This window comes from Liolophura sinensis, chromosome 6 (genome assembly GCF_032854445.1).
Source record: "Liolophura sinensis isolate JHLJ2023 chromosome 6, CUHK_Ljap_v2, whole genome shotgun sequence".
NCBI classification, from domain to species: Eukaryota; Metazoa; Mollusca; class Polyplacophora; order Chitonida; family Chitonidae; genus Liolophura; species Liolophura sinensis.
In genome coordinates, this window is record NC_088300.1 from 51,309,590 (window position 1) to 51,335,646 (window position 26,057).

The 26,057-nt window shown below is 38.4% G+C and overlaps 2 protein-coding genes and 1 long non-coding RNA gene across 4 annotated transcripts; 1 reads left to right on the forward strand and 2 right to left on the reverse strand.

Moving 5' to 3' along the window:
- Positions 1–838: 838 nt before the first annotated feature.
- On the reverse strand, positions 839–11,670 carry LOC135466385 (heme A synthase COX15-like). Of its 2 annotated transcripts, none has more exons than XM_064743830.1 (10): positions 11,547–11,670; positions 10,729–10,869; positions 10,135–10,298; positions 8,924–9,046; positions 7,776–7,968; positions 5,738–5,905; positions 3,856–3,937; positions 2,864–3,018; positions 2,316–2,429; positions 839–1,940 (listed from the first exon to the last, which is right to left on the reverse strand). In XM_064743830.1, the coding sequence occupies exons 1-10, from the start codon at positions 11,637–11,639 to the stop codon at positions 1,809–1,811; spliced, it is 1,365 nt and encodes a 454-aa protein (XP_064599900.1). In that variant the 5' UTR covers positions 11,640–11,670; the 3' UTR covers positions 839–1,808. The 2 variants fall into 2 exon arrangements, with proteins under 2 accessions (XP_064599900.1, XP_064599901.1); XM_064743831.1 differs by lacking the exon at positions 11,547–11,670 and adding an exon at positions 11,280–11,375.
- Positions 11,671–11,752: 82 nt separating this feature from the next.
- LOC135466578 (copper homeostasis protein cutC homolog) lies at positions 11,753–18,639 on the forward strand. Its single transcript, XM_064744135.1, has 8 exons — positions 11,753–11,863; positions 12,856–12,915; positions 14,271–14,439; positions 15,246–15,286; positions 15,763–15,798; positions 16,421–16,554; positions 16,798–16,825; positions 17,462–18,639. Exons 1-8 carry the CDS (start codon positions 11,812–11,814, stop codon positions 17,704–17,706), a joined length of 765 nt encoding a protein of 254 aa, XP_064600205.1. The 5' UTR covers positions 11,753–11,811; the 3' UTR covers positions 17,707–18,639.
- Positions 18,623–25,393, reverse strand: LOC135466579 (uncharacterized). Its single transcript, XR_010444139.1, has 4 exons — positions 25,170–25,393; positions 22,131–22,220; positions 20,535–20,654; positions 18,623–19,318 (listed from the first exon to the last, which is right to left on the reverse strand). It is a non-coding gene; the product is annotated as an uncharacterized LOC135466579 (long non-coding RNA).
- Between the last annotated feature and the right edge of the window lie 664 nt (positions 25,394–26,057).

Sequence of the window (26,057 nt, forward strand, 5' to 3'; positions counted from 1 at the left end):
TTTTATATATTACAACAGAAGAACAAATATTCTATTTGCTCCAACATTTAAGCTACTCGACATTTTGTTTTAATGTAGGGTAGATCCGTATATAAATCGAAAATAAATGTTTCTTTAATACATAAATCAACGTTCACACCTTCATAAGCCTTAAATATGCTATTTGTAACATATTTTCTCAGTATTTATATGCATTGCGCCGCAGAATAATTTCGAGATGCATGATTTGGTGCAGCCCATGCATCTTGCAAACCTGTTACAAATGAAACGGGAATTCCTGCAAAACACTGGGTTTAAGATTATTCAGGATCCCCTGTGGATGTATAGAACAACTGCCCGCACTGTACTGTCAAACATTATGCTTACCTTTTTTCCATTACAGATGTACGAAATAAACAATAAAATCTCAAACTTTATTAATTAACTGTCTGAATGATCAACTGGTTGGTTGGTGTTTAATGCGGTACTCACGAGTATTTCATTCAAACGACGGCGGTTGGTTTCACTCGTGGTGGGAAACGCAGTACCAGCAATAAACCACCAAAACGACAAGTAACCGAGGAACTCTCCCACATCCAACGCCCTGAGCTTTACCCGCAAGGAGAGCTTAATAACGGTTGGCCACCGACGTGCAATCAAGGATGACCACCTAAGCGACCACTAGAATGCTTTTGACACTGGCTTCTTACCACCCAGGCTCGGAGAACTATAAAAGCCAGGAATCTCGAAGAATCCCTTCACAGACTGGCACTGAATGAACACTTCGTCCGTACAGGTAATTTTAAGACAAGCATCAGGTTGAACAGACACATGCATCAGTTATATGTTGCGGCATGAGTGGATGCTCAATTCATGTCCCTTGTCCTTAACAAAGTCCCCAAAGCTATTTCAATGATTTATTTATTTTATTTCATTGGTGTTTTGCACCGTGCTCAAGAATGTTTCACTTACACGACGTCAGCCAGCATTATGGTAGGAAGAAACCAGACAGAGCCCGGAAAACCCAAGACCATCCACAGGTTGCCGGCAGACCATCCATAAGCTGCCGACAGACCTTCCCACTTTCAGGAAGCCATCATGAGCTGGACTTCAACTCACAGCGACCCCATTGCGGAGAGGCTCCTGGGTCACTGTGCCGCGCTGTCACACTAACCACCCTCAGTCAGGCCCAAGCAATTTCAATGAATATTTATCTATAAATGTAAAACTGAGTATCAGGGACAAAATATACTACTCAGCAGTATACTCCAAAATGGCTCCAAGCATTCATGGGTATACATATATACAATTATACCTAACACCTATAAAATTACAATTAATTATTGTCCTGTTGTACCATGATTAACTCACAATGCCTCCACAAAAGTGCATTCTAAAACATAATTTTTCTACACTACTATTCAAATGTAGTGTTATGAGTTTTAGCATTAATAAAAAAAACATATCAACGATTAAACAATATGCAATGCCAACAAACCTACAAAATCTTCCAGATCCAAGGCATGACAAGTTTAAGCAAATGTATTTATTATGAAATAAGGAACATTACTCTAGATCTGAGCTACCGAGATTTCATCAGAACTCGATCGAAACAAACGCCACCAAATGGTTATCCACACAGATATAAAACCACAGGGTTTGATACACAGTTACAATAGCCTTTGTTCTCAATCGGTTGAAAATTATAGTTCATGTCCTCTAAATGCAGAAATTTCTTATATAAACCATATGAATTTGTTTTCACTTGTGTGAAAATAAATGCCCAGCCTTCCCAATTCCTCTTCATTTTTCACAGATCCACAGACTGTTTATTTGGGTATTTTCCGGAGCTCATGAGTGAGCCAGACTGCACAAGTAAGCAGGATGAGGGAGCCAGACTGATGGGTGGCGGCCAAGGAGGTGGGGACAAATGTCAGCAGGGTTGTGATACCCAGCAGAACCTGATGTCAAGACAGAAATATACATGTCATCTACTCCAGGGTTAGGCTTTTCTTTGGGTGGAAAACAATATACGTTAAGATTTTCCTTTCCTTTGGGTGGAAATATATTTTATTATTTATTTAATTGGAGTTTTAGGCTGTACTCAAGAATATTTCACTTGTACGATGGCTACCAGTAATATGGCGAGAGGAAACCGGGGAGAGCCCGGGCGAAACCCACAAGTCAAAAATTGGGGTGGGGAGATGGTGATGGGTGGGGGCACTTGACTTTGTGACATATGTGACTCAAGGGCCAGAAAATTTCCACCTAAATGCATTAGTATCCAGCTAGAGCCTGGCCAATGAATAAATGACTGATTAATATGAATGGGTTACCTGGATATATGCCATGCCACACAGACAGTTCACGGCAAGACGGGCACGAGGCGGGAGGTGGACTTTCCTAGAGGACACCCACAGAGCTGTGATCAGACCCACTGTGGCATGAGCCTGAAGTAAAGTCACAGGAAAACTTACATAACATGTACATAAGATGAAAATACTGTCAACCTAACTTTGTATAAAGCAACTGTTCACAAGTATCTGTTATTGTTTTGGGTCTTGTCCTGGTCACTGATCCTCTGATGGTAAGCTGCTGATCCACCGATGGTGAGCCACTGGTGTACGAAAGTAATATGTCTACATTCTCGGCTGATGAGTATAAATGAATAATGGCAGAAAGCTAGAAATCTGTTACAAAATACTCTGTATGGATTGATAAAGTAAACTTCACTTTTCTCAACTGACTCATGTTTTACCAAATGATACAATTCTCAGTTGACTCCGGTTTTAGTAAATGGTACACTTCTCTACGGACTCAACACTTTAACAAATAGCGTATTTCTTTGCTGACTCAGATTTTGTAAGTGGTTAAATTTTCTCACCAGCCATCTGTGATCGAACTGAACAGCTGTGCTATTTTCAAAAAAGTTCTTCCATTTTGGTGATAAAGCCAGCAAATCATCTGGGATCCACTTGTCGGACATTTTGGGGTATGTGTTGTAAACAAGTCCAGCATCCAGGCCTGCCACAAATGCACCTATATAACACGCAGTGAGATATCTTTATTGATAGAGATGATTATCTTCAAGCTTTCTAATTTTCTCCTTTTGACAACAAAAATACCACAGTATATGTAAGTAGTTAGTGAACCTTACATCCTTGATGATCAAAGTCCATTTGGCTACAGGACATGACATTTAACACATTTGCCTACAGGGCATGACATTTAAAACATTTGCCTACATGACATGACATTTAATACATTTACTTACATGACACGACATTTAACACATCTGCCTACATGACATGACATTTAATACATTTACTTACATGACATGATATTTAATACATTAGCCTATGTGACATGACGTTTAATATCAATACAGTGAGGAACCTGTTTGGTACAGGATTGACTTGGCTGTCAACATACATATAATACGGTAAGATTATTTGTTTTATTATCATTCATATTAATGCTCACGTCCATCACATCATCAGTGTCTTGTTCATCCACCAATAACCTTGGCATCATACAAAACCATACATCCATAATGGAATTCCCAATTAACTGCTGAACCTCCATTGTTGACAATTCAGTGTTTTGACAAAGTTTTACATATTATCTTCATGAGGCATGCAGAAAACAAATACAATAAATACACTTTAAAGACTTCAAATTTCCAGGCTTTTTCAAGGTTATCGTGAATAATTATTATACACTTTTACAAACTTGAAGTCATGCAGAATGACCTCAAATAGTTGAACTTTCAGTTAACTGTCGTTAAAATCTAACCAAGAGTAAATTAACCAATTTCAAAGATGTTGATAGTTTAGCATTCTGCTAAGCCACAGTCAGTGAATCAGTGACAGATACCTGAGACAGCTGTGATGAAGACCAAAGCTTTGGAGCCATGAGCCATGCCACGCACCTTCCTCAGGCCTTTCGTAAACTCCAACTATGCAGGGATAAAACATACAAACATTTAACACCAGTAACAACAATAGAGATATCAATGAACTTCATATATGATGAATCGGGAGTCATAATTTACTGGCAAATTAAACACTTCCAAAAACTGAGAACAGGTAAATAATTCATCTCGGCACTAACAAAAACAACAAACTATTTGTCTCGTAACATCCTTAGACATAACAGGGTGCATTTTATTACACACTGAACTTAGCAATGTAGCACTGTCTTTATATAACGCTTGAAAAGAAAAGTACTTCTATCGTGCTCTTAAACATCATATGCACCTATATATGTGAACATATACTACCTGTAATTACAAAAAATATTGAAACAGGTATTTATTCTGACATATTCTGAAATTTTTACACATAATTCAAGAAGGGCATATGTATATATTAAAAGACAAGACAGCACCTGGCTAAAACATATTTCAATCGAAAGCAGGATACTCAAGCTTTCTAAAAAGTATCGTACATTACTATTTTAATGAGATTTCGCTGAATAACATAGAACAAAATGACAATACTGCACAAATGGCTGGTGTGAGTTGAGGCAGCCATCTTGAGAATTTTTATCCAATCAAACACACTGGTATCAGATTACTAAGCTGTGATGTAGCCTTTACCCATGCACTCTATGAAGTGACATATGATAACACAAAACTACTATAAAACATCACTCTGAGATCATTTACAACAATTTAGTTATGTGTAGCCGAAAATGTTGTGTCTCTACCATTTACGGACCACCAAAGAGGTAAACTCAGTTGATTTACAAGACATAATATTCAACCTCAGTTATACAAATTATGTCAGACATTAGTGTACCATCTTGGCCCAAACTGCATTCATCTCCCCAAATACATTTTTTGTCATTCATTTTAGCGATTACTCAGCATCTAAATAGCAAATATCAGAGTCAGTGCAAAATTCATTAGGGATGCTAAAGGTTTTTAGGGCGGATGAGAAGACAGCCTCTCACCAGACAATTCTTAACATCAATTAAAACTTATATAATATTATACGTTATAATTTCTTTTCTCTGAATTTATTACAACTGAAGAATTTAAATTTTGCTCCTTAATCTTTCGCGCATACAAGGGAAGTTTTTTCTCTCCTATTTTATAAAATACAGTAAAATTATTGAAACACCACGTGCAAGCCATGGTGTTTTCTCTGATGTCCGCTATAACTAGGTCAGCACTGCTTTCATCTGAGAAGCCACCGCTACAAAACTGAAGAATAAAATCCAGCAACAGTCAAATGCTTAGATCAGCCCCAGTGGCCATGGTGTTTAGATTTATTTTCATTTGTTTCAGAACTTAGCATAAATTTAGTTGTACAACAATCCTATTGTAATTTAGCAAACATTTAATAGGGTTTAGAATTACCGGTACCAGAGCAACCCCTCCACAGGCTACATTCTAAACCAGGAATACCCTGATTTCTTGTAAATGATATAGTAGGTCTACTGTATCAACAGTTCAAGCAATGGAAGAAATATTCTTCCAATATGACCAATTTCTGAGGAAACTATATTTATCACCTTGCTCTTTATAATGGAGAGGTGCTGAGGCTGTGTCAAGACAAAGTATCATTAAACTTTTACTGGGTTGAAAAAAATCCAAAAAAGCATTTATTACAGGTTTAAGATACTTTTAATGGTAGTATTTCAATGGACATAAACGCCTGTCAGGTGCTGTCTTTAACTTTCAATTTCATCAGACTTCTTCCTTAATTGTAATGCAAAGCAAGACAAATTTTTTATGGGCAAAAAGACATACCTTGTTAGGTGGTAGCAGATGTGTGAGACCTGACCAGACGAACAATGTGTAGAGCAGGAAGGCAGAGCCCAGGTGGGCAGCCAGGCGATACTGACTCACCCTGGGGACATCATTAGGCCCAGGCTTCTCCTGCAGCCCACTTTTCACCATGTACCAGCCCAGAAAACCCTGGAGATGAAAAGTTTATTTCTTTACCTGATTGTCATTTAATACCATGCTGACAATTTTTTCAATCACCCTGCAGCAGTTACTTTTTAGGTGCAGGCAAGTCAAGTGCCCAGTAACTCAGTGGCCTTTCCAAATGTAATTGACAACTTTTCACACACATTCAAATACACAGCATGCGATACTTCAACAAGCTGGATGTGTTCATTTAACAATCATCCAATCATCAATGAAAGTGTTGTCAACCACTTGTTGCCAAAGATTTCTAGAAAAAAAAAAAGATTCCCTGTTCATCCTCGGTATGAGGCCAAGGCTAATCCAACCCCTCATGTGTCCAACCACTTGTTCACGGCCCATGGTGCGGAGAGAGCCATGAATATATGTTTTGTATTAATACAAAGTTTAAATATTAACTGCTGCCTTTTTTGTTGTTGTTGACTGAATGGGTTTTACTGCTGCTCTCAAAATTAATTCAGGTCATAGATTTGGGTGGATGAAGCCACACATATCCCAGAAGAAATCAATGCCATTTGCCAGGCAATTGATAAACCTCCTGACTTACGACTGAAACCAAAAAAGTCTGAGCTGAATGTGAACATGCAACCTCCTTAGTTAAGGCTACAATACTGGCTGTGGTGAAAACACGGCTTTAGCTGGATGAATCAGCAAGGTCCATGAACGGTAAGATGTGGCTGTAAAATATTCCAATCATGAATGGTAAGATGTAAAGATGTGGATGTAAAATATTCAGATCACGAACAGTAAGATGTAAAGATGTGGCTGTAAAATATAAAGATTATGAACGGTAAAATGTAAAGATGTGGCTGTAAAATATTCAGATCACGAATGGTAAGATGTAAAGATGTGAATGTAAAATATTCAGATCACGAACAGTAAGATGTAAAGATGTGTATGTAAAATATTCCAATCATGAATGGAAAGATGTAAAGATGTGGCTGTAAAATATTCAGATCACGAATGGTAAGATGTAAAGATGTGAATGTAAAATATTCAGATCACGAACGGTAAGATGTAAAGATGTGGATGTAAAATATTCCAATCATGAATGGAAAGATGTAAAGATGTGGCTGTAAAATATTCAGATCAAGATCAGTAAGATGTAAAGATGTGGATGTAAAATATTCAGATAACGAACGGTAAGATGTAAAGATGTGGATGTAAAATATTCAGATCACGAACGGTAAAATGTAAAGATGTGGCTGTAAAATATTCCAATCATGAATGGTAAGATGTAAAGATGTGGCTGTAAAACATTCAGATCACGAACGGTAAGTTGTAAAGATGTGGCTGTAAAATATTCCAATCATGAATGGTAAGATGTAAAGATGTGGCCGTAAAATATACAGATCACGATCAGTAAGATGTAAAGTTGTGGATGTAAAATATTCAGATCACGATCAGTAAAATGTAAAGATGTGGCTGTAAAATATTCAGATCATGATCGGTAAGATGTAAAGATGATGCTGTAAAATATTCCAATCATGAATGGTAAGATGTAAAGATGTGGCTGTAAAATATTCCAATCATGAATGGTAAAATGTAAAGATGTGGCTGTAAAATATTCAGATTACAATGTTACATGTCAAGGTAGGATCAAATACATTTTCAGAGGCAAATATGTCAGAAAATGTTACTTTTGCGCTGAAACTTACATTTCTTCACTAGGCTAACATCCTACCTCCCACACACTCCTGAAAACACGTTAAGATTAACACAATTCTGAAAATCAGGCAACATTTGAAACTTGGTCATGAGGGATAAATTTTTGCATTGACTGCATGCATTCTATAATCCTGTACTTGCTCTGCTCAACACTACACCACAGTGATATGTATAAAGATGTAAACCTTACCTGAAACCCCAATAATCCAGCCATAATTCCTAACCTGGCCTTCATAGCCTTAGCAATCCATCCCTTCTTGAGGAAGTATGCTGCTGGCAGTAAGAACGCTACCCCCACCATCCTACCCCACATCCTGTGGGCATACTCCATATAGTAGATGAACTTGAAATCAGACAGGGTTATTTCCTTTTCCTTGGCGTTGCTGGAGGGGAAATATTAGAATCAGGTACAGGGTTTGAAATTAACTACAAAACATCATTGATCAATTGTATCAGCATGTTATGAGATCAACTTGTCCCACCTTGATTTTAGGGATCATGATTAAACTTAATTCCTTTTCATCCAAGAATATAACATCTATAGTACAAGCCATATTTCTATGGCGATTCTTCATAAATGCTGGTATTACCAATTGGTAACTTAATTAAATATTAGTAAATTACCGGACAGTCAGATCAGTGCTTGTTCAACTCTACTGGCCTAACCAATTACCTGCCAGTTGCACAATTTTGTTTTACTGACCTCACGAAAAAAAAAAACCATTTTGATTTGTTAAAAAGCCTTTATGGAAATAATTTTAAGACCTAACTGTTGTAACGGACTACATGCAAACACTGATCACTGAAAACAACAACCATTGATAGATTATGTTTTGCTTTCAGGTATGAGATAAGGTGTCAGTAGGTGTCAAGACTTCAATATTCTTGCTTGTTTACTTCAGTTTTAGCTTCACAATGCTTTCATCCAACATATTTAATCAGATCATAATGGTGTCTCCTTGTAGTATGTCAGTCCTAATGACAACTCAGTTAGATAGTGCTGCCTCACTGCAGGTAAGGGGCCTCTATGACCTAGTGGTTAGCTTGTTAGTGCAGCCCAATGACCCTGGAGCCTCACACCAATGGAGCTGCCATGAGTTCAAGTCCAGCCCAAGATCGCTTCCTTCCAGTTTAACGTGGGCACATAAAACCTCAATCCAATAAATAAATAAATAAATAAATACTGCAGGTACACAATGCTAAAGTCACACTGAGTAACAATGTCCTGATACTGGGCGTGCACACATACTATGTGCCAAGAAAGAAAACTACTAATGTTATCAGTTTTACTCCTGAAAGACTCACCTGTCTTCAATTCAGTATAAATACTCCACTTACAATTTGTACTCTGGGAACTGTTTATATCTCTCAAATTCCTCCTCCCACTCTTGCTGTGACTGAGGAGGCCTCATATCTTTGAGGAGGCGCCAGTCCACCATAGAAAGCCCCGACTCTGTTAATCTAATAACATACAGCATTTTCATACATTTCTGATACAGATCGGTTTTCATTAAAGTTCAAAGTTTGTCAGCTCACACTATTACAGTGTACATAAAATAAAAATATTGTTTGCCTCAAACAAAAGGTAAGATATAACAGTGTCCAGATATACATTTAAATTGTTTTTAACATTTCCCACCACAAAATGTCATAAATGCAATTATTTTCTAAGGTGGGTTTATAATAGATAATATTTTGCAACAGCTTTTCACAGTATTCTGAAAGCTTAAAAATACATTAACACATCAATACTAATCTTAATCCTAAAGTAGTTTATCAGAGATGATTTCATAGATAATAATGTCTTTCAAAATGTTCCACTGTCAAGTAGGGAGAATTTGCATGAAAAATGTTATGTGATGCCATGTCACTTACATGTGGTCTCCAAAAGGTCATCATATGTTATCCTACTGTAGCTACTTTTTCACACAGCACAACAAAAAATAAACGTAATGAAAACATTGCCCAGTACATTAAATAGCTCTGACTTTGTCACATGGTCTATGTTCACTTTAAACAGTCTACTTATTACATTCATTAAGGAATATTAGAATGTCTAACATAGTTTTTAGCAACAGCTTTAACAGTTTTTAACAGATCTGGGTTTAACTCAATAAATAAGAGAGCAGAAGAGATACCATGAAGGTGGAAGGGAGACAACTCCTGCCAACAACTATAAAAATTCTTCACAAATCACTACTAATCTCAGCATTTCAAAGAGTCTCTTTACTTAATAGCTTTTGTATAGAATTTTACAGCGTTATTCTCAATTAAGGTAGGTCATTAGAAATAAAATTTTTCTAGCATTATGCCTTAACTGAGCTGACTAACAAAAGAGAGTTAAGAGTTATCAATAATAATTTAAAAAAAAAACACTGAACACATTATATCAATAGATAAGGGCTAATGATCTATACTACACCAGTAAACACAACTTGACATGTGACTGTCAGGCAAAACCACCTCCCCAAAGTTTTCAGTTCTTTTTTTCTTTTCTTTCTTTTTTTGTGGATTTCCCCATTTTTTTGCCTGCTCATTTCCTCCGGTACCTTGTGACACCTCCCAGAATAACTGCTCCAAACACCATCCCTGCACAGCCGATCAGCCAGCGACCCACCATTTTCTGAGCATGAACTGGAATGTCCGGGAAAAATGTTCCGAAACTTCCAAGATTCGTGGTCCTTCTAACAGGTGCTTGGAGCTTGGGGGAGATCTGTGACACACACAGGTTATCGAAATGTCATTGTTATTTTCTTTTTCTACACTAATCAAAAATCTCTACATGAAAGACCACAACCAATTATTGCAACACAGAGAAATTTTCTAACAGCTACGCTAATGTTCCACAAAATGTATGTGACAGTTACTTCACCAGCTTTAAAACTGTTCAGATTCTCTATGTAGTCCCATCATCTCATACATCTTTTTGAGGGTTTTACATTCGTCCTGGAATGCTCATAAATCCAGCACCAGAAATTTAATGTCTTTGTTTCTATAGCACTTTCTATTCAGTCAATGTAAAGACATTCCTGTGTCAGATCTAAGAGGCTATTGTCATTAGTTACCTCACAAGAAAATGATAAAGTTCAGCAATGACTAACACAGAGATAAGCTATTATTCTTACATTGTAGAAATTACAAACCTGTCTAACTCCATGTTTTGATACCAATACTGCAAGATTTGTTTGCCTTTGAAAATTACTGGTTATCCCCCTTTGTAAGGCTGGTCCATTCTGGAATGTGTGGATGAAAGACTGCCTGTATACAGTTCCACAGGATTTACACTGCAAGCATATACATAAAAAATAACTTAATAAAAATTTCTTAACTCTTGACTCTCAACTCTCAAGCTTAAAGACAAAGTTCAATTCTAATAAATTTATTTATTTGTTTATTTATTTTAAATTACAGTATTATGAATGAATCAATTATGGTATATTTTAAATTATGTCTTAACTTTTCACCCTGCAGAATACAGAATATTTCACTTTGATTTCTCAAAATAGTGCTGTTCATCCAACTATCCATGGTGGAAAACTTATAAATATCACATCACCTCATATTCTTATCATTATAGATTATGTATGGCAAAGTGTAAAGCACTGAACTAAAAGGACAAGACGCCTGGACCAGCCTTAATTGCAGTAACAAATAACTCATGATGATTTTTACGTATTGAAGGGTAAGCGCTTACTACGTTAGGAAAACACCAGAACTCATGTGCAGAAAACCACCCAAACTTATATATCAATATTTCTGACTACATTTTTTAAATGCTACATGATGTAAATCAAATCTTGTTGGTTGTGTAGATGTACCAACGTACGTGCTAAACAGCATGTTTCAGGCTGTTTTGGGGGTTTTACGTAAACGTTGTTTGTCAGCATGACATAAGATTCAATTTAACGATCTTAGTCCGTTATGCAAGAATTCTAGACATTGACAGTGACTCCAACGTTACCTGTGATAAAAGCGAAGGCTTTGCAATAGGATTCGTAAAACATGGTGCAACAGAAAGCCGGGAAAACAGTCGGGCAAAGCCGGAGGTCGACATGGCCAAGCTACACGCGTGTTGACAGCTTTCGGTAGGGATTCCCCTGTTGCTAGTGCGCAGGCGCATAGGAACGAAAACGAGGACGGGATTCCCACTTCCTTTCCATCTGTAAACATCCACGCGCAGCTGTTGTCGCTTCTCATACATGTAGTTTAGTTTACCCTTTTTATATATGGAGGTCTGTGTGGATTCAGTCGCTTCTGCAAGAAATGCCGAAAAAGGAGGTAGAGGAGCTCTACTGAATATCCATAATCCCTTGCCAGTTAATTGTCGAACAGAAAGAAGGCTTGGCGGAAAAACTTCATACCGGTTGTCCTTTGTCACAGTACGCGATTTCCTGAGTTAGAGAGAAACCTTAATCTTGTTGGAATAATAAGGATAAACATTTAGCGCTATTTAAACGCTCATTAAGTCATCCTGCCAAGGACTGATGCGTTTCTGGAGGTTTCTCAGTACTTCAAAGGAGAATTATCCCTGTCGAGTTCAAAAGGCTGTTAACGTTCTCCTTGGTGGGTACCGGTATAGATGTCATTTGAGAAAGTGGATTAAGTAACAGTATTATCGTTAATAGGGATTACACTTTCTGAATATAGCACAGATTCTAGTGCTGAAACTTGGCTGAGACTACTGCAGGTTTCGAACCAGCGACCTCAGAGTCAGGCACCAAATCGCCAGCAATGTCAACCGTCTAGACCACTCGACAACAGGCCTTCCACAAAATAGAAGGTATTTGACCGGTAGACTTTACAACGAACATGCATTACCCATCTGATGATCACAAATGACACACTCCCTTAGGTGTATATAAATTTCAGCACTAAAATCTGTGCTATATTCAGAAAGTGTAATCCCTATTAACGATAATACTGTTACTTAATCCACTTTCTAAAATGACATCTTTACCTGTCTGAAATGTAAACTCGCAGTGGTCCCAGCCAAACTTCAGCACTAGAATTTGTGCTATATTCAGAAAGTGTAATCCCTATTAACGATAATACTGTTACTTAATCCACTTTCTAAAATGACATCTTTACCTGTCTGAAATGTAAACTCGCAGTGGTCCCAGCCAAACTTCAGCACTAGAATTTGTGCTATATTCAGAAAGTGTAATCCTTGTTAACGATAATACTGGTCTTTTTGGTGTATATGAGTAGTACTTGACGCCCTATTGTTCTCATGAAAATATAATGTCTACATTCTTGTTGCTCTGTAACAGGTGCAGCTCGACTAGAACTCTGTGCCAGTTTAGTGGAAGGAGGAACAACACCATCATGTGGTAATGTCATTTATTCTTTCTTTATTCTTTAGTCTTTCATGCAGCGATAAAATTTTAATTGCTACATTACCTCTTCAGCCACAGATTTGTACAGGGTCATCGTTAGCCATTATAAACATAAATTAAACTTTGAAACATGACTTAAAAGAAAAGACAGCACTAGAGCAAATCTAAATATGCATCAATAAAGTATCCCAAATTAAGTTTAAAAAGAATAACTTGTTATATTACATAATGCAAGATATTGCAATTCAAATTAAGCAAAATCATGCATATTGGGGAAATCAAATCGACAGCCATGTTACCAGTTATAAACAACCAGTCATGACTTACTTCTATAATCCGATAACGCACCTTTTTCCGCTATCGTCACGCGGGCACTGTTCTGCCCTATAAGCCGTATGAGCATGGGGTATGAGTGAGGCTGTATCATGTTTTCAGTTTCAGTTTCTCTATTCATGGCGTATTCATGCATGGCTGGAATTGCAGATTAAAGGTTGATATATAGAGCTACTAAACAGCAAAATGACTGTGGCTGTTTAGGTCTGTTTTCAGCCCTCTTCCAAAACAACTATAAGGTTATATAATTTGTTGTCTTTTCTTTAAAAGAGTTTTTTGTTTGCCATAAGTGAAAATTTGGACGTGGAGACAAATGCACCATAAAAGGAATTGCAGAAATGAGGCCATAATCTGTCCAGGATAGTTTGATGTCGTGAAGCTGACTGAGGCCATGCAAGTGTGATATGCGTGAGTCAGGGGTAGTACAGATATGTAACTCAGATTACAGGCTGCAGTGCGCAACACTTATAATGTGTCGTAGTCGCGAAAGAAACATATTTTTTGCGCGATTTCTTCAAATAAAGGCGATGCCCACATCCACAACTGTCACTGGTGAGGTGTACATTCAATTTGAATACTTACCGCACAGAGAAATCTCAAGGATAAACTCGCATTTTCGCATTATCTCCTCTTTTTTTGTCCACACTCCTTTTTTATTCAAGACTCTTCTGGATAGCTCTGACAGTTAAAAAAAGAGCTCATTTTGCAAATGCAAAATATTATGTTGTTATTATTAAATGTGTTAAGTCCTATATTGTGGGCCTCGTTTATGTTATCTTAACTCAAAGGTTATATATAATTTGCTTTCTTGATCATTAATGTGAAAGGGTTAGCTTGCAACGGGTGTGGAGAATTTAATAATGGACTGTAGTAACAGGAATAGGCCACTGTGTACATGTAAATGGGATACTGGACGGGATTTATAATAGTGGTAGTCCCGACCAGGGAGTTACTGTTTTGTTATTGGATGATGACCTAGAGTTTGATAGAACAACGATGTTCTCTTTTTTAACCAGGTATGCTTCAGGTAATGAAACGCTCGGTGGCCTTACCTGTGTTTGTGATGATCCGCCCGAGGGGTGGGGATTTCCTCTACAGCCCAGACGAGTTTGATGTAATGAAGCAAGATATTACTTCCCTCAAACAAGCGGGTGCGGATGGGATGGTTTTTGGGATTTTAACACCGTGAGTAGAACAATTAGATACAGTAATTTCTGATTTGTTTTCCAAGTAATCAGTAAATGTCACAGTTATTTTCTTGCTGTATGAGATACGGACTTTCACGAAGCAGGGTTAAACACGTCTTCTCAGCTGATTTTCTTCTGACATCTACTAGTGTTGCCTGTGTTGTCAAGATTCAAATGTAAATTCAGAGGTGGGTAAAGTGGCCTCATTAAACCCTATATAAATCCGTATCACAGATCCAGAATCATAGTGCTCAGTAATACCTGGTGATGGTTAGCAGATATTGTCGTATATCTGAGATATGTTTTTTATGTTCAATAAAATATTAAAATTCTTAGAACCCTTCAACCACATTTTATCTGAGACTATAACCGTTCCAGTCTACGTGAGCATGGAGGTCATATGCTCTGTGTGGTCATAGAACTTACAATTTTGACAGGCTTGCTATGGCACTGCCGTATTTGTTTGTCTAATTGTGGTTTAACACCGATCGTTTTCATCATTATTTCGGCCTTATCATAACGGTCGGACAGTCTCATCATGACGGTCGGACAGTCTCATCATGTTTGTCGGACAGTCTCATCATGACAGTCGGACAGTCTCATCATGACGGTCGGACAGTCTCCTTGTAGCAGGCTGAACCCTATGCAGACATATATATAGTGCTGCCGACAAGTATCGGTGACCTGTTTCTCCAATGCGGAGTGCGAGGTAGTGTCAGCATTACCTCTAATATCTTAATATAAGCTTGAATGTCTTAACACCCTTGTAGCAATACATGAAAATTTGTGTAATTTTTTTCACAGGGAGGGCAAAGTGGATATAACGAGGTGCAAGGAACTCGTAGGTTGGTTGCATTGACTCAGTCGTCCATTTCGGTTGTGAGCAGGGGTTCGATTCCTGCTCTTGCAGATTCGACTGTGGCTCCTACCCGAAGGATTGTGAGAAACTTAGAGTGAAGGATGACGTATGACTTCTTTTATCAGTTAAGCGAATGTAAATCGTGTAATTGTAATATTCTTCTAACACAATATTCAAACTGGTAATCGATTCTTTTGATCGGAAGTGTTCGTCGTAGCTTTTCAAAGTTGCCATGTATCTTCTGGTTTTTAATTTTCTTTGTGTACCGCAATTTGGTTGAAGTTAGTTTAGTGTATTCCCTTGCCGTTTATCCTGCGGAGTGGTTATTGGAAAATACCAATATGATACTGGTCGCGTGTCACATTGACGGCTATTGCCAGGTAGCTGTCTTTTTAACCTCAGAGGCCTTTCAAGCTTCCTTTCGTATCGTGCGCTAAACTGATGTTATGTGGTTATTTTCAGAGCTTTCTCGTCCGTTGCCAATTACGTTTCACAGGGGTACGTAGGCCATCTCTTGCATCAACGTTCATGTGGTTTATCGCTTAATTGATGCTTGAAGCCGCATGTAATCAGAGATATATTTCGCCTTAAAATTATGGTATTATGGTTGTAGGATACCAGGAACCTTTCCCGCCTTAGGCAATTCGGGCCGAAGCTGCGTGGTCACTTGTTCATTCCGTATTCTGTGTAGCGTAGTTCTCATACGTTGCAGGAAAGCAGTGGTCAATTCAGCATGGGCCCGAGTCGCCACTTCGCGAGGAGAGACCATTCCAGTTGTGAGTCAAAAGTAAAGCCAGTCGAGCAGACTTAACATTGCTTTCTTACCCTAGTTAAACAAGGGTGGAATTTCAAATTTTGTCATTTGAAGGTAATTAGCAATCCGACATATAGGATATTATGGAAGACTAAACGTGCAGTTCATTTCACAAATGATAATATTGTTCGAAGCATATATACGGTATCAAAGTGCATGTACAACTGTTTAAACAATAACATCATGAGATTATGAGTGTAGTACAGGACGTAAAAAAGTTCTTCTGGTATACTGGATAACTGAAAATTGTGAACGAATGTTTTCTGCACAGACATAATCAGTTTTGTTTTGTATCCAATGGTACAGCAATTGACATGACCGAGGACATCGCCGAAGCTCTGGAGAGTATCATTGCCACGGGATGTGAGCGAATACTCACGAGTGGTGGAGAAGGCACATCTGTAGACGGTACCACGGTTATTAAACAACTCGTATCTCAGGTATGTGAACAACACTTGTAGTGAAACCAGTAGGTGGACTTGAACTCACAGAGACCGCGTTGATGAGACGTTGCGCAACGTTGGCACGCTAATTAATGAATTGAATTTTGCGATATTATTGTGCTTATATAAAAAACAACATTCACAGCTGATTGGTAAAGTTATAAGAGAATAGTTGTATAAAGTTGTCATTGTTCCAATTCTTGTGTTTTTCTTTCATCCGGATTTTTTTTGTTTGCACAGGCCAAAGGTAGGATTCTTGTAGTTCCTGGCGAGTAGGCCTATGGTGTTGTAAGAAATAATTTATGAACCTTTTCTCAACAAGCCTAATGGTCTGAGTACTTTGAGTTCAGGCCTCTTTGATGCAGAGGAGCTGACATGTGCCTTTTTTATTCACTTTTGCTATGACGATTTTGAGAAAATGTCGAGATATTTCACGTATAAAGGGAAACAACCATTGGAAGCAAGTTCTGGGAAAGTGTAATGGATACCTTCTCCTGTTGGTGTTTAACGCCGTACTCACTCACTTCATGACTTCGTAATTTTCCTCGGAAATGGCGTCGACATATGGCGCTGTAGCCTATAGACAACGTACGTCGTTTACGAAAAGTTACGAGATACTGAAAGTAGCGACAGCATATGAGTGAAGGGAGTACGAGAGCAGGGAGTAAATGCTGTGTTTTCGTTGCGTACCTCACAAACCACTCCTCATAGCAAACAGCTATGTATAGCGGCTGCATTCGAACCTGCAACCACATTTGATTGTGTAAGTTGTGTAAGTGAAGCATTTGTCAGTACCATGCTGCACGGCATGAATACCAACCCAGCAAACAAAGTCAATTAAAACAATATTATCTACGTCCAACCTACACTGATGTCATTTTAACTTCAAATTTTTAAATCTCAGGTGGCGGAATCACTCCTGAAAACTTAGGAAGAATTCTGGACGAAACTGGAGCTGGAGAGTTTCACGGTACTGCCAGAGGGAAGGTGGAATCAAAAATGAAATTTCGTAAGAGTGGCGTTACCATGGGATCTGCTGGAGACGGGACGTCCGAGTTTGCCTGGAAAGAATCTTCGGCTGATATTGTAAGATTAATGATAACAGTGGCAAAGGAGCATGGGATATGCACTGGAAGTAAACCTAGATAACAGAATTCTGTGATATAGATTACTACATTTTTTGAGTAGAATTATGACGTTTTCTTTTATTCCATTGAACTGTCACTTTTGTAGCTTTAGATTGTATATTGGTGTGATGACATTGGGTTTTCACATTTAAACAATAACGAAAATACATATGGCCAAGCATTGTCCGTACCTACTCTGTGCGAGTTGTCGCTCGGCGGTCCTTATTGTTATGTGCGAATATTCCAAGAAATTAGGACGTGTTCAATTTCATAAGATGCGCAGCCTTCGAATAAAATGCAGTAATAGTTAACATGTTACGATTTATTTATTTATTTGATTGTTCTTTTACGCCGCACTCAAGAATATTTAACTCATACGATGGCGGCCAGCATTAAGGTGGGAGGAAACCGGGCAGAGCCCGGGGAAATCCCACGACCATCCGCAGGTTGCTGGAAAACCTTCCCACGTAGGGACGGAGAGGAAGACTTGAACTCACAGCGACCGCATTGGTGATAGGCTCCTAAGTCATCACGCTGCGCTAGCGCGATAACCAACTGAGCCACAAAGGCCCCCTGTTACGATTGACTTTTGCAAGTCAGTATGCAACAAAGCGTACCGTCTAAACTTGCTTTTGTGATCGTATGTGACAAGCATGTATTTGAGCTCATTTTCATATATCATAAACTTCATTGTATCGTTGTGGAAGCTCGTGGGCATCCCCCGGGCCTTGTCCGATTTCCTCCCACCTTAATGCTGGCCGCTGTCATATGAATGAAATATTCTTGACTATGGGGTAAAACACCAATCAAATAAATAAGTAACTCATTATATAGTATACAAACAGTTCATTTTCTTTTCCTAAATGAAGATTTACTCATCCCATTGAAAACATCATATTTGTTTTATTTCACAAGAATGAAATAAATTCGAAATAAATAAAATATGATATAAGAAGGTGAGGAGTTGTTAAGTCATATGTGACTTGTGACATGAGGGAATTCTAACATAGACTAACATCAACAAACATATTTTACTGAGTCACCAGTGAGTCATTCATAATATATACAACCTATATGGCTTATATAAATGTTTTATTACAAATCTCAAAATTATGTTGTAGTATATGGGTGCAACGTTTTGAAAGATACATCATGTGACATGGAAGTCGTTTTCAAATGGAAAAAATGGAATGAGCTATATTGTCCTCCAGCTTCTTTAAGAATAAACCGATATTTAAATCAGAGGTCTTTTGATGTAAAAGAAATAGTAACGTCGTGGTCTGAAATACAAGACTTTACGTAACAAAGCAACGGACGAAAACCCGGCGAATATACGGTAATTAGTATGACCACATTGGTGGGAAAAGTGCAAAAGTACATTTAGTGTATTCTTAGTAAAATTATCGTCTTCAGCAACTTTCCAGTGGTCAAAACTCCATTACCCGGATGTTTGATGTCATCACTTTCAATTCACCTCTCACTGGCTAAGGCTTCTGCGCATGACTGACAGCAGTCTCGTCGGAACTCGGGATTTTCGTGACAATTGAAAGACGAAAAGAATGTGATATAACTTCTACAAGTGTATTTTCCGAGTTCTGATCGCCATATGACAGATCTGTCTCCATACTCACACCCTGAAATAGAATTTACATAGAAAACGTGTAATATTTTGGACAACTGAGGATTTGAACTGATGTTGTATGAAATATAAATAACGTATATAGGCAAACCGTGCAGGTAGCCCTCATGATATAACATCATGCTTACCAATAGCTGAAGTGACCCCAGATTGATAGTTAAAAGGTAATGTTGAAGAAATTTCTTTTGTTCACAGTAAGGTGCAAGTGTAAGATTTATAGATGCAGTGTTAATAAAGGAATGGTCGAAAAAATAATACAACTTGAAGGCATTCCTGAAGTGGAAACTCCCCCCAGAGCTAACTGTACAAATTCTCCACTACCCACCAGGGGACAAAACTCTGTAGTTATATCTCGCTATAGTGAATCGTGTAAAAATTCCTGGAACTGGATCCGGATACGGATACAGGACAAAACCAAATTGTTAGTAATGGGTCTGTACCAAGAGTTTCAGTAAAATTTGCGCATAATTTCGTTACATTTGGCATACGTGACGATTCGTTTAGATATATTTTATTTATTTGATTGGTGTTTTTTCATGTAGTCAAGAATATTTCACTTATACAACAGCGGCCAGTCTTATGGTGGGAGGAAACCGGGAGCATTCCAACATCCACGACCATCCGCTGTTGATGGCAGAGTCGTTCAGAAAAAAAAACTTGGATGCAGATCAGTTTCGGTTCACCGCCAAAAGGAAGTATAGATGGATTTGTGGTTATGTCAAACAGGGTGCAACCTTCATCGAAATCTGTGCATACTTTTTTCCGTTAAGTTGCTGACCGAAATTCTGTTATAAATATTATGCAAATAAGTAAACGTACAAATTCAGATATTATTTGAAATGGTGAACTCTGAGAGCCTGTACTTTATAATATATCTATTTTTGTCGCGTGCACTATCATTTGGCTTGTCGGATTCATTGCACTCTTGCCCGATAGTCTTAATTATTCGCTGTATGGAAGTTAGTACATATACATTGTCAGGAAAATCCTCTAGCTGACAGTTGTGGTACATAACACCAGATTAAGACATTCGCTGATGAAATAGATGCTAAAGTCCATATATGCATACAATAACCAATATATGTATACAATAAGTGAACAAATGTAATCAGTACACCATTCAATCAAATAAACAACCGAGCCAGAATGCCAACTAATCAAGTATAATTTCTAATAACTAACCCAGTGTAAAACTGAGTCAGTATACGAACCTATATGCGCGGGGCGTCTCCAGCGCCTGCAGGTGCCACAGCAGATGTCTCTGTTCCTGGTGTCGTAGCAATGATGAGGTTTGATGTTGGCGCAGGTAAACTGATCGGAATCTCTGCAAACTGATATCAGAACAATCCGGGAGAAATGTATATACAAATAGAAATGCTGTTTTTTTTTGTTGTTGTTGTTTTTTGTTACATGGTAGAAATCTAGAAATAATGGTGCTTACTTGGAAGGGCGCTCCACAAATTGAAATAAAGACCATTAGTCTAAAATATATTAAAATAGACTCTTAAGTGTTTTCCAACAGACATAAACATAAGAACCATTAGTGAGAAAGATGCAGCCCAAAGACATACTTTCTTCGTTCCACTTTTCGCCAGGATATTTCTGAAATACCGCCAATGTGGCGTTAAGCTCCAAACATTCAATCATTTATTTCAGCAATCAGTTGTTCTATGCGACGCGAAAAACGTCATCAAGTGAGGCGAATATTAAAAATTACTTTGTTCAACGACATTTATGGCTGGGTTACTCAGAACTTGTTTGTAGTTACTTTACAAACTTACATAACGGGAGAAGCCTTTTTGGGGGTTTCTTAGCTGTGACAAAATGGGTATTGTGGGAAATGCGATAGGGTGATCCATGGTGGCATGGTGATGAGGTCATATCGCGCAATTGGGTGCACAACGCCGCTCTGTATAAACATCTTTAATTTCTACGGTAAGCGTTATTATCTTTAGTCATATAATTAGTCATAATTAACTTCTGGGATGAGCTAATTAGTTCCTGTGCTTCATAAGCGGTTATATGTTGATTACTATGTAGACATTAAAGTCACCATTATCCGTGCCGATGGGAATTGTGAAATGTGAGGTTTAATCAAGGGCATAGTAGGACTGTATGGGTGCACGCCCGCGTTACTACATGTACGTGGCGATATTTCGCTATGACCATGTCGAATCTGTGGAAAGCTGGATGCTCTTGACTCATAATGGTATCCTACTTTGACTACACGTATAAAGTACTTTTACTTTTCGTAAAAATGATTTTTACTGCCCCTGAAATATAATAATGACACCAAAAGTTCAAAGAACTATTCAAAGTTAAAGACTACGTAAAAATCAAGTGAAAGTGTTGATAATGTATTTTAAGAAGAAAGATGGTCATTTTCACACAGAGAAAGAATTTAGTAGGTGGTAGGTTTTTGTTTTTTTTGTTCGGAAATACTTTTGTAACGCTCTAGTTTCTGTCAAAAATGTAAGCATTGCACGAGAACTGGAATTTTCAACTTTTTTGAGCGCTGTAAAACCAATTTATTTTATCATTTTGAACATTTTGTCATGTAAAATGAAGCATACTGTAAACAAACACAATGCTTTTAGGACCAATCAACAAGTAACCACACAAAGGTCGTTATGGCCGTAATAAAATATCATGCTTCATTATGTAATTATAATTACTCGATTTAAACATGTTTAAAATTAAATATCTTGATGTTATGACTGGGCATCATTAAGTAAAGGTCTGTCTTTTACATAGTATACTTATGTAAAATCAGAAAAAGAGAAATTAAACTTCCAAGCCTCACATACAGAATGGATTCTGGGTGTTCACGCTGCAGACGAAAGCCAGGGTCAAAAGAGCGCAGAAAGTCACCAAGTTTACTGTATAAGGCGCCATGGCTGCAAAAGAAAAAAGTGTCTTTGGTTGCAAAGCGTTTTTTTTTTTTTTAGGTTTAAAAATGCGTGAGTTTTCTGTGGCGTGATAAATATTATCTTTATTGCGCATTCTTTAATGATTTTATGCATTTCATCTTGCAGGCGTACTGCATTACCTTGGTTTGCCAGGGAAAATAGAATCATCCTACACTAAGCAAGAGATCAGAGTTCAAACCCGTTAGAAACCAGCGCACCTCGCCAGATACATATACCTGACAAACCAACGCACATATACCTGACAAACCAACGCAGCCCACCAGATACGTGACAAACCAACGCACCTCGCCATGTACCTGGCAAACAACCACATCTCGCCATATACTTGACAAATAACACACCTCGCCATATACCTGACAAACCACCACATCTCGCCATATACTTGACAAACCACCACACCTCGCCATATACCTGACAAATAACCACACCTCGGCATATACCGACAAATAACCACACCTCACCATATACCCGACAAACCACCACACCCTGCCATATACCCGACAAACCACCACATCTCACCATATACCCAACAAACCACCACATCTCGTTATATACCTGACAAATAACCACACCTCACCAGGTACCTGACAAACAACCACATCTCGCCATATACTTGACAAATAACACACCTCGCCATATACCTGACAAACCACCACATCTCGCCATATACTTGACAAACCACCACACCTCGCCATATACCTGACAAATAACCACACCTCGGCATATACCGACAAATAACCACACCTCACCATATACCCGACAAACCACCACACCCTGCCATATACCCGACAAACCACCACATCTCACCATATACCCAACAAACCACCACATCTCGTTATATACCTGACAAATAACCACACCTCACCAGGTACCTGACAAACAACCACATCTCGCCATATACTTGACAAATAACACACCTCGCCATATACCTGACAAACCACCACATCTCGCCATATACTTGACAAACCACCACACCTCGCCATATACCTGACAAATAACCACACCTCGGCATATACCCGACAAACCACCACACCCTGCCATATACCCGACAAACCACCACATCTCACCATATACCCAACAAACCACCACATCTCGTTATATACCTGACAAATAACCACACCTCACCAGGTACCTGACAAACCACCACACCCTGCCATATACCCGACAAACCACCACATCTCACCATATACCCAACAAACCACCACATCTCGTTATATACCTGAGAAATAACCACACCTCACCATATACCCGACAAACCACCACACCCTGCCATATACCCGACAAACCACCACATCTCACCATATACCCAACAAACCACCACATCTCGTTACATACCTGACAAATAACCACACCTCACCAGGTACCTGACAAACCAACACACTTAGCCATATACCTGACAATCACCACACCTAACCATATACCTGACAAACCACCACACCTCACCAGATACCTGACAAATAACCACACCTCGCCAGGTACCTGACAAACCAACACATCTCGTCAGATACCTGACAAACCAACACACCTCGTCAGATACTTGGCAAGTGCCTAGCCACATACCTGAAGAAAAAAAACCCACAGTCTCTCGCCATATTAACTGACAAAACGCACTTCCCCAGATACAAGAGAAACCAACGTACACCGCCATACCCCTGACAAAATAACCTACCCTACCATACACCTGACTAGCCAATGCACCTCGCCATATACCTGACAAATCACCAGACCTCGCCATATACCTGTCAAACCACCACACATGGCCAAATATCTGCCAAACCAGCACACCTCGCCAAATACCTGACAAGCCCACGCACCGCGCCATATATACCTCACAAACCAACGCATCTCGTCAGACAGCTGACAAACACCAAAGCACATCACCAGATACCTGACAAACCAATTAACAAATTACCGTCAGTTATCACCAAATACCTGAGAAACCAGTGCATGTTGCTACATACATGGCAAAGCAGCGCACCATTTTTCTTAACACGGCAACCATTATGTTAACATGTAGCAAACCTGTGGTCTATGCATTTGCAACTACATGCGCGAAGACAGACAAAACTCAGTGAGCCTGAGTATACCTTAAAAAGTAAATGTCCACTACCAAATGCAGAATTCTGTATTTTAATTACACAAATAAATAACATAGTGCCATATAACAAATGAAATAATCGGTGGTCGATGTTATACGCGCAAACAACATACTAACGTGATTTGTAAAACATAAATCACATAAAACTCTAGACATGTTTTGTACCCGCAATACGTCTGGTTGGCTCCCAGAGGTTTAGGTGGATTAACTAAATGCAAACCATTTCTTAGTCGCAGAGCTTTTGGCTTTCCTTCTTAAGAATCAAACTGTTATTAATAAACAAATAATAGAAAGAAAACCAGTTGCTCTAAGCTAGGGTTTTCTAACAAATGTTCAGTAAGCTAGTCTATGACATTGTTTTAATGTGATATATTAAATCCGAGACAACACAGCATTTTGAGTATTTCTAGACCAATGACGTCAAATATATTGCAATAAACATCACTGCATTTTTTGTACCTAATTCTCCTTAAGCCATGGTGCTAGGGGACGTGTAAATTGCCACTATTTTTGCTTTTGCGTGAAGTTAGAATAAAACCCTGACTGAGGTAAATTGACAAGAGGCCGTATTTCACGGGTTACGTGCGACCATTTGCGCGCTATCACACTGTCGTCCCTGCTCTGGTTTTGCTCTCTGTGCTGTACGTCTATTATTTTATTTTATATTATATTTTAGTATATTTATATTCAACCAACGTTACAACATATATAAAAACTAAAGTTACGTCTCAATCAGAAATTGTAATGTTTGCCAAAATGTTCACAAGGTCTACATGTAGTTATGTTATTTAACATGTATCTCGTTATTTGGCACTTACTTGCTATAGTTCTGGAAACCCCAATGTTGACTTCTATTTCGTAAAACTTTCGCCAGTTGCCCTATCCCTTTGCCTAAATCGCTGCAAAGTAAGGTTTTCTGGGTATAATATACAGCGTACGACGAGGTTTGAGGATAACACAATGAAGTTGACTCTTCAACTAGCTCAACACGACTACTGAGATCAAATTACTGTGTCAGTATAAGTTGTCCCTCCCTGCCACACTACCCGGTCGGATGTTGGTGGTCACAGATAGAGATCCCTCTTATAATCAGACGTGGCTTTAATCCCTGGAGTTAATGGTAAAACAACTAAAGAGCACAGTGAGTTAATTAGGGTGACATGCCATGTCCGGTGTGTATCCGTTAGCAAAAGTTAATAATAAAAATATACATGTGACATTTGAGATTGTCATCACCTTACAAGTCAGATAATCCGGGGTTTTTACTATAGCCATGCATTATATAGTCATCTGCTCTATACTAATGACTCATGATGACATGTTTATAATGTAAGGCAAAAGAAGTGTGGTTAGAGATATTTAGTATGAATCAATAGCAGTATTTGTTTGTGGGTTACAACTACAGGTTCATGGCTTGTCATGAGCCGCAGTATTTAGTGACATGCTGTTAATATATTTGGAGACTTATCATGACTTGATTAAAACTCATTTTTTTAAGTATCAAATATTTTTTGCATCATGTTTGTCCATGTTTGCGTCTAGAATTCTAGCATCAAATAGCCAACTGGACAAATCCCTCCATTTTGACAGATCATGTCAAAATCATAACAGCCTCGTATGCTGGTCGTATGCAACTATATTTATGCCCACAAGGTCTGCAGTACTTTATATTTGTATATGGTTTAAGGTAAAAGTAATTATTTATT

Coding starts and splice junctions, on each gene's coding strand:
- LOC135466385 (XM_064743830.1), bottom strand. CDS start 11,639: ATGTCGACCTCCGGCTTTGCCCGACTGTTTTCCCGGCTTTCTGTTGCA. Junction 3,019..3,855: donor CTTCATCACAGCTGTCTCAG/GTATCTGTCACT, acceptor CGTGTTATATAG/GTGCATTTGTGGCAGGCCTG. Junction 2,430..2,863: donor AGTTCGATCACAGATGGCTG/GTGAGAAAATTT, acceptor ACTTTACTTCAG/GCTCATGCCACAGTGGGTCT.
- LOC135466578 (XM_064744135.1), top strand. CDS start 11,812: ATGGAGGTCTGTGTGGATTCAGTCGCTTCTGCAAGAAATGCCGAAAAA. Junction 11,864..12,855: donor AAGAAATGCCGAAAAAGGAG/GTAGAGGAGCTC, acceptor GCTCTGTAACAG/GTGCAGCTCGACTAGAACTC. Junction 16,826..17,461: donor TAGGATTCTTGTAGTTCCTG/GCGAGTAGGCCT, acceptor TTTAAATCTCAG/GTGGCGGAATCACTCCTGAA.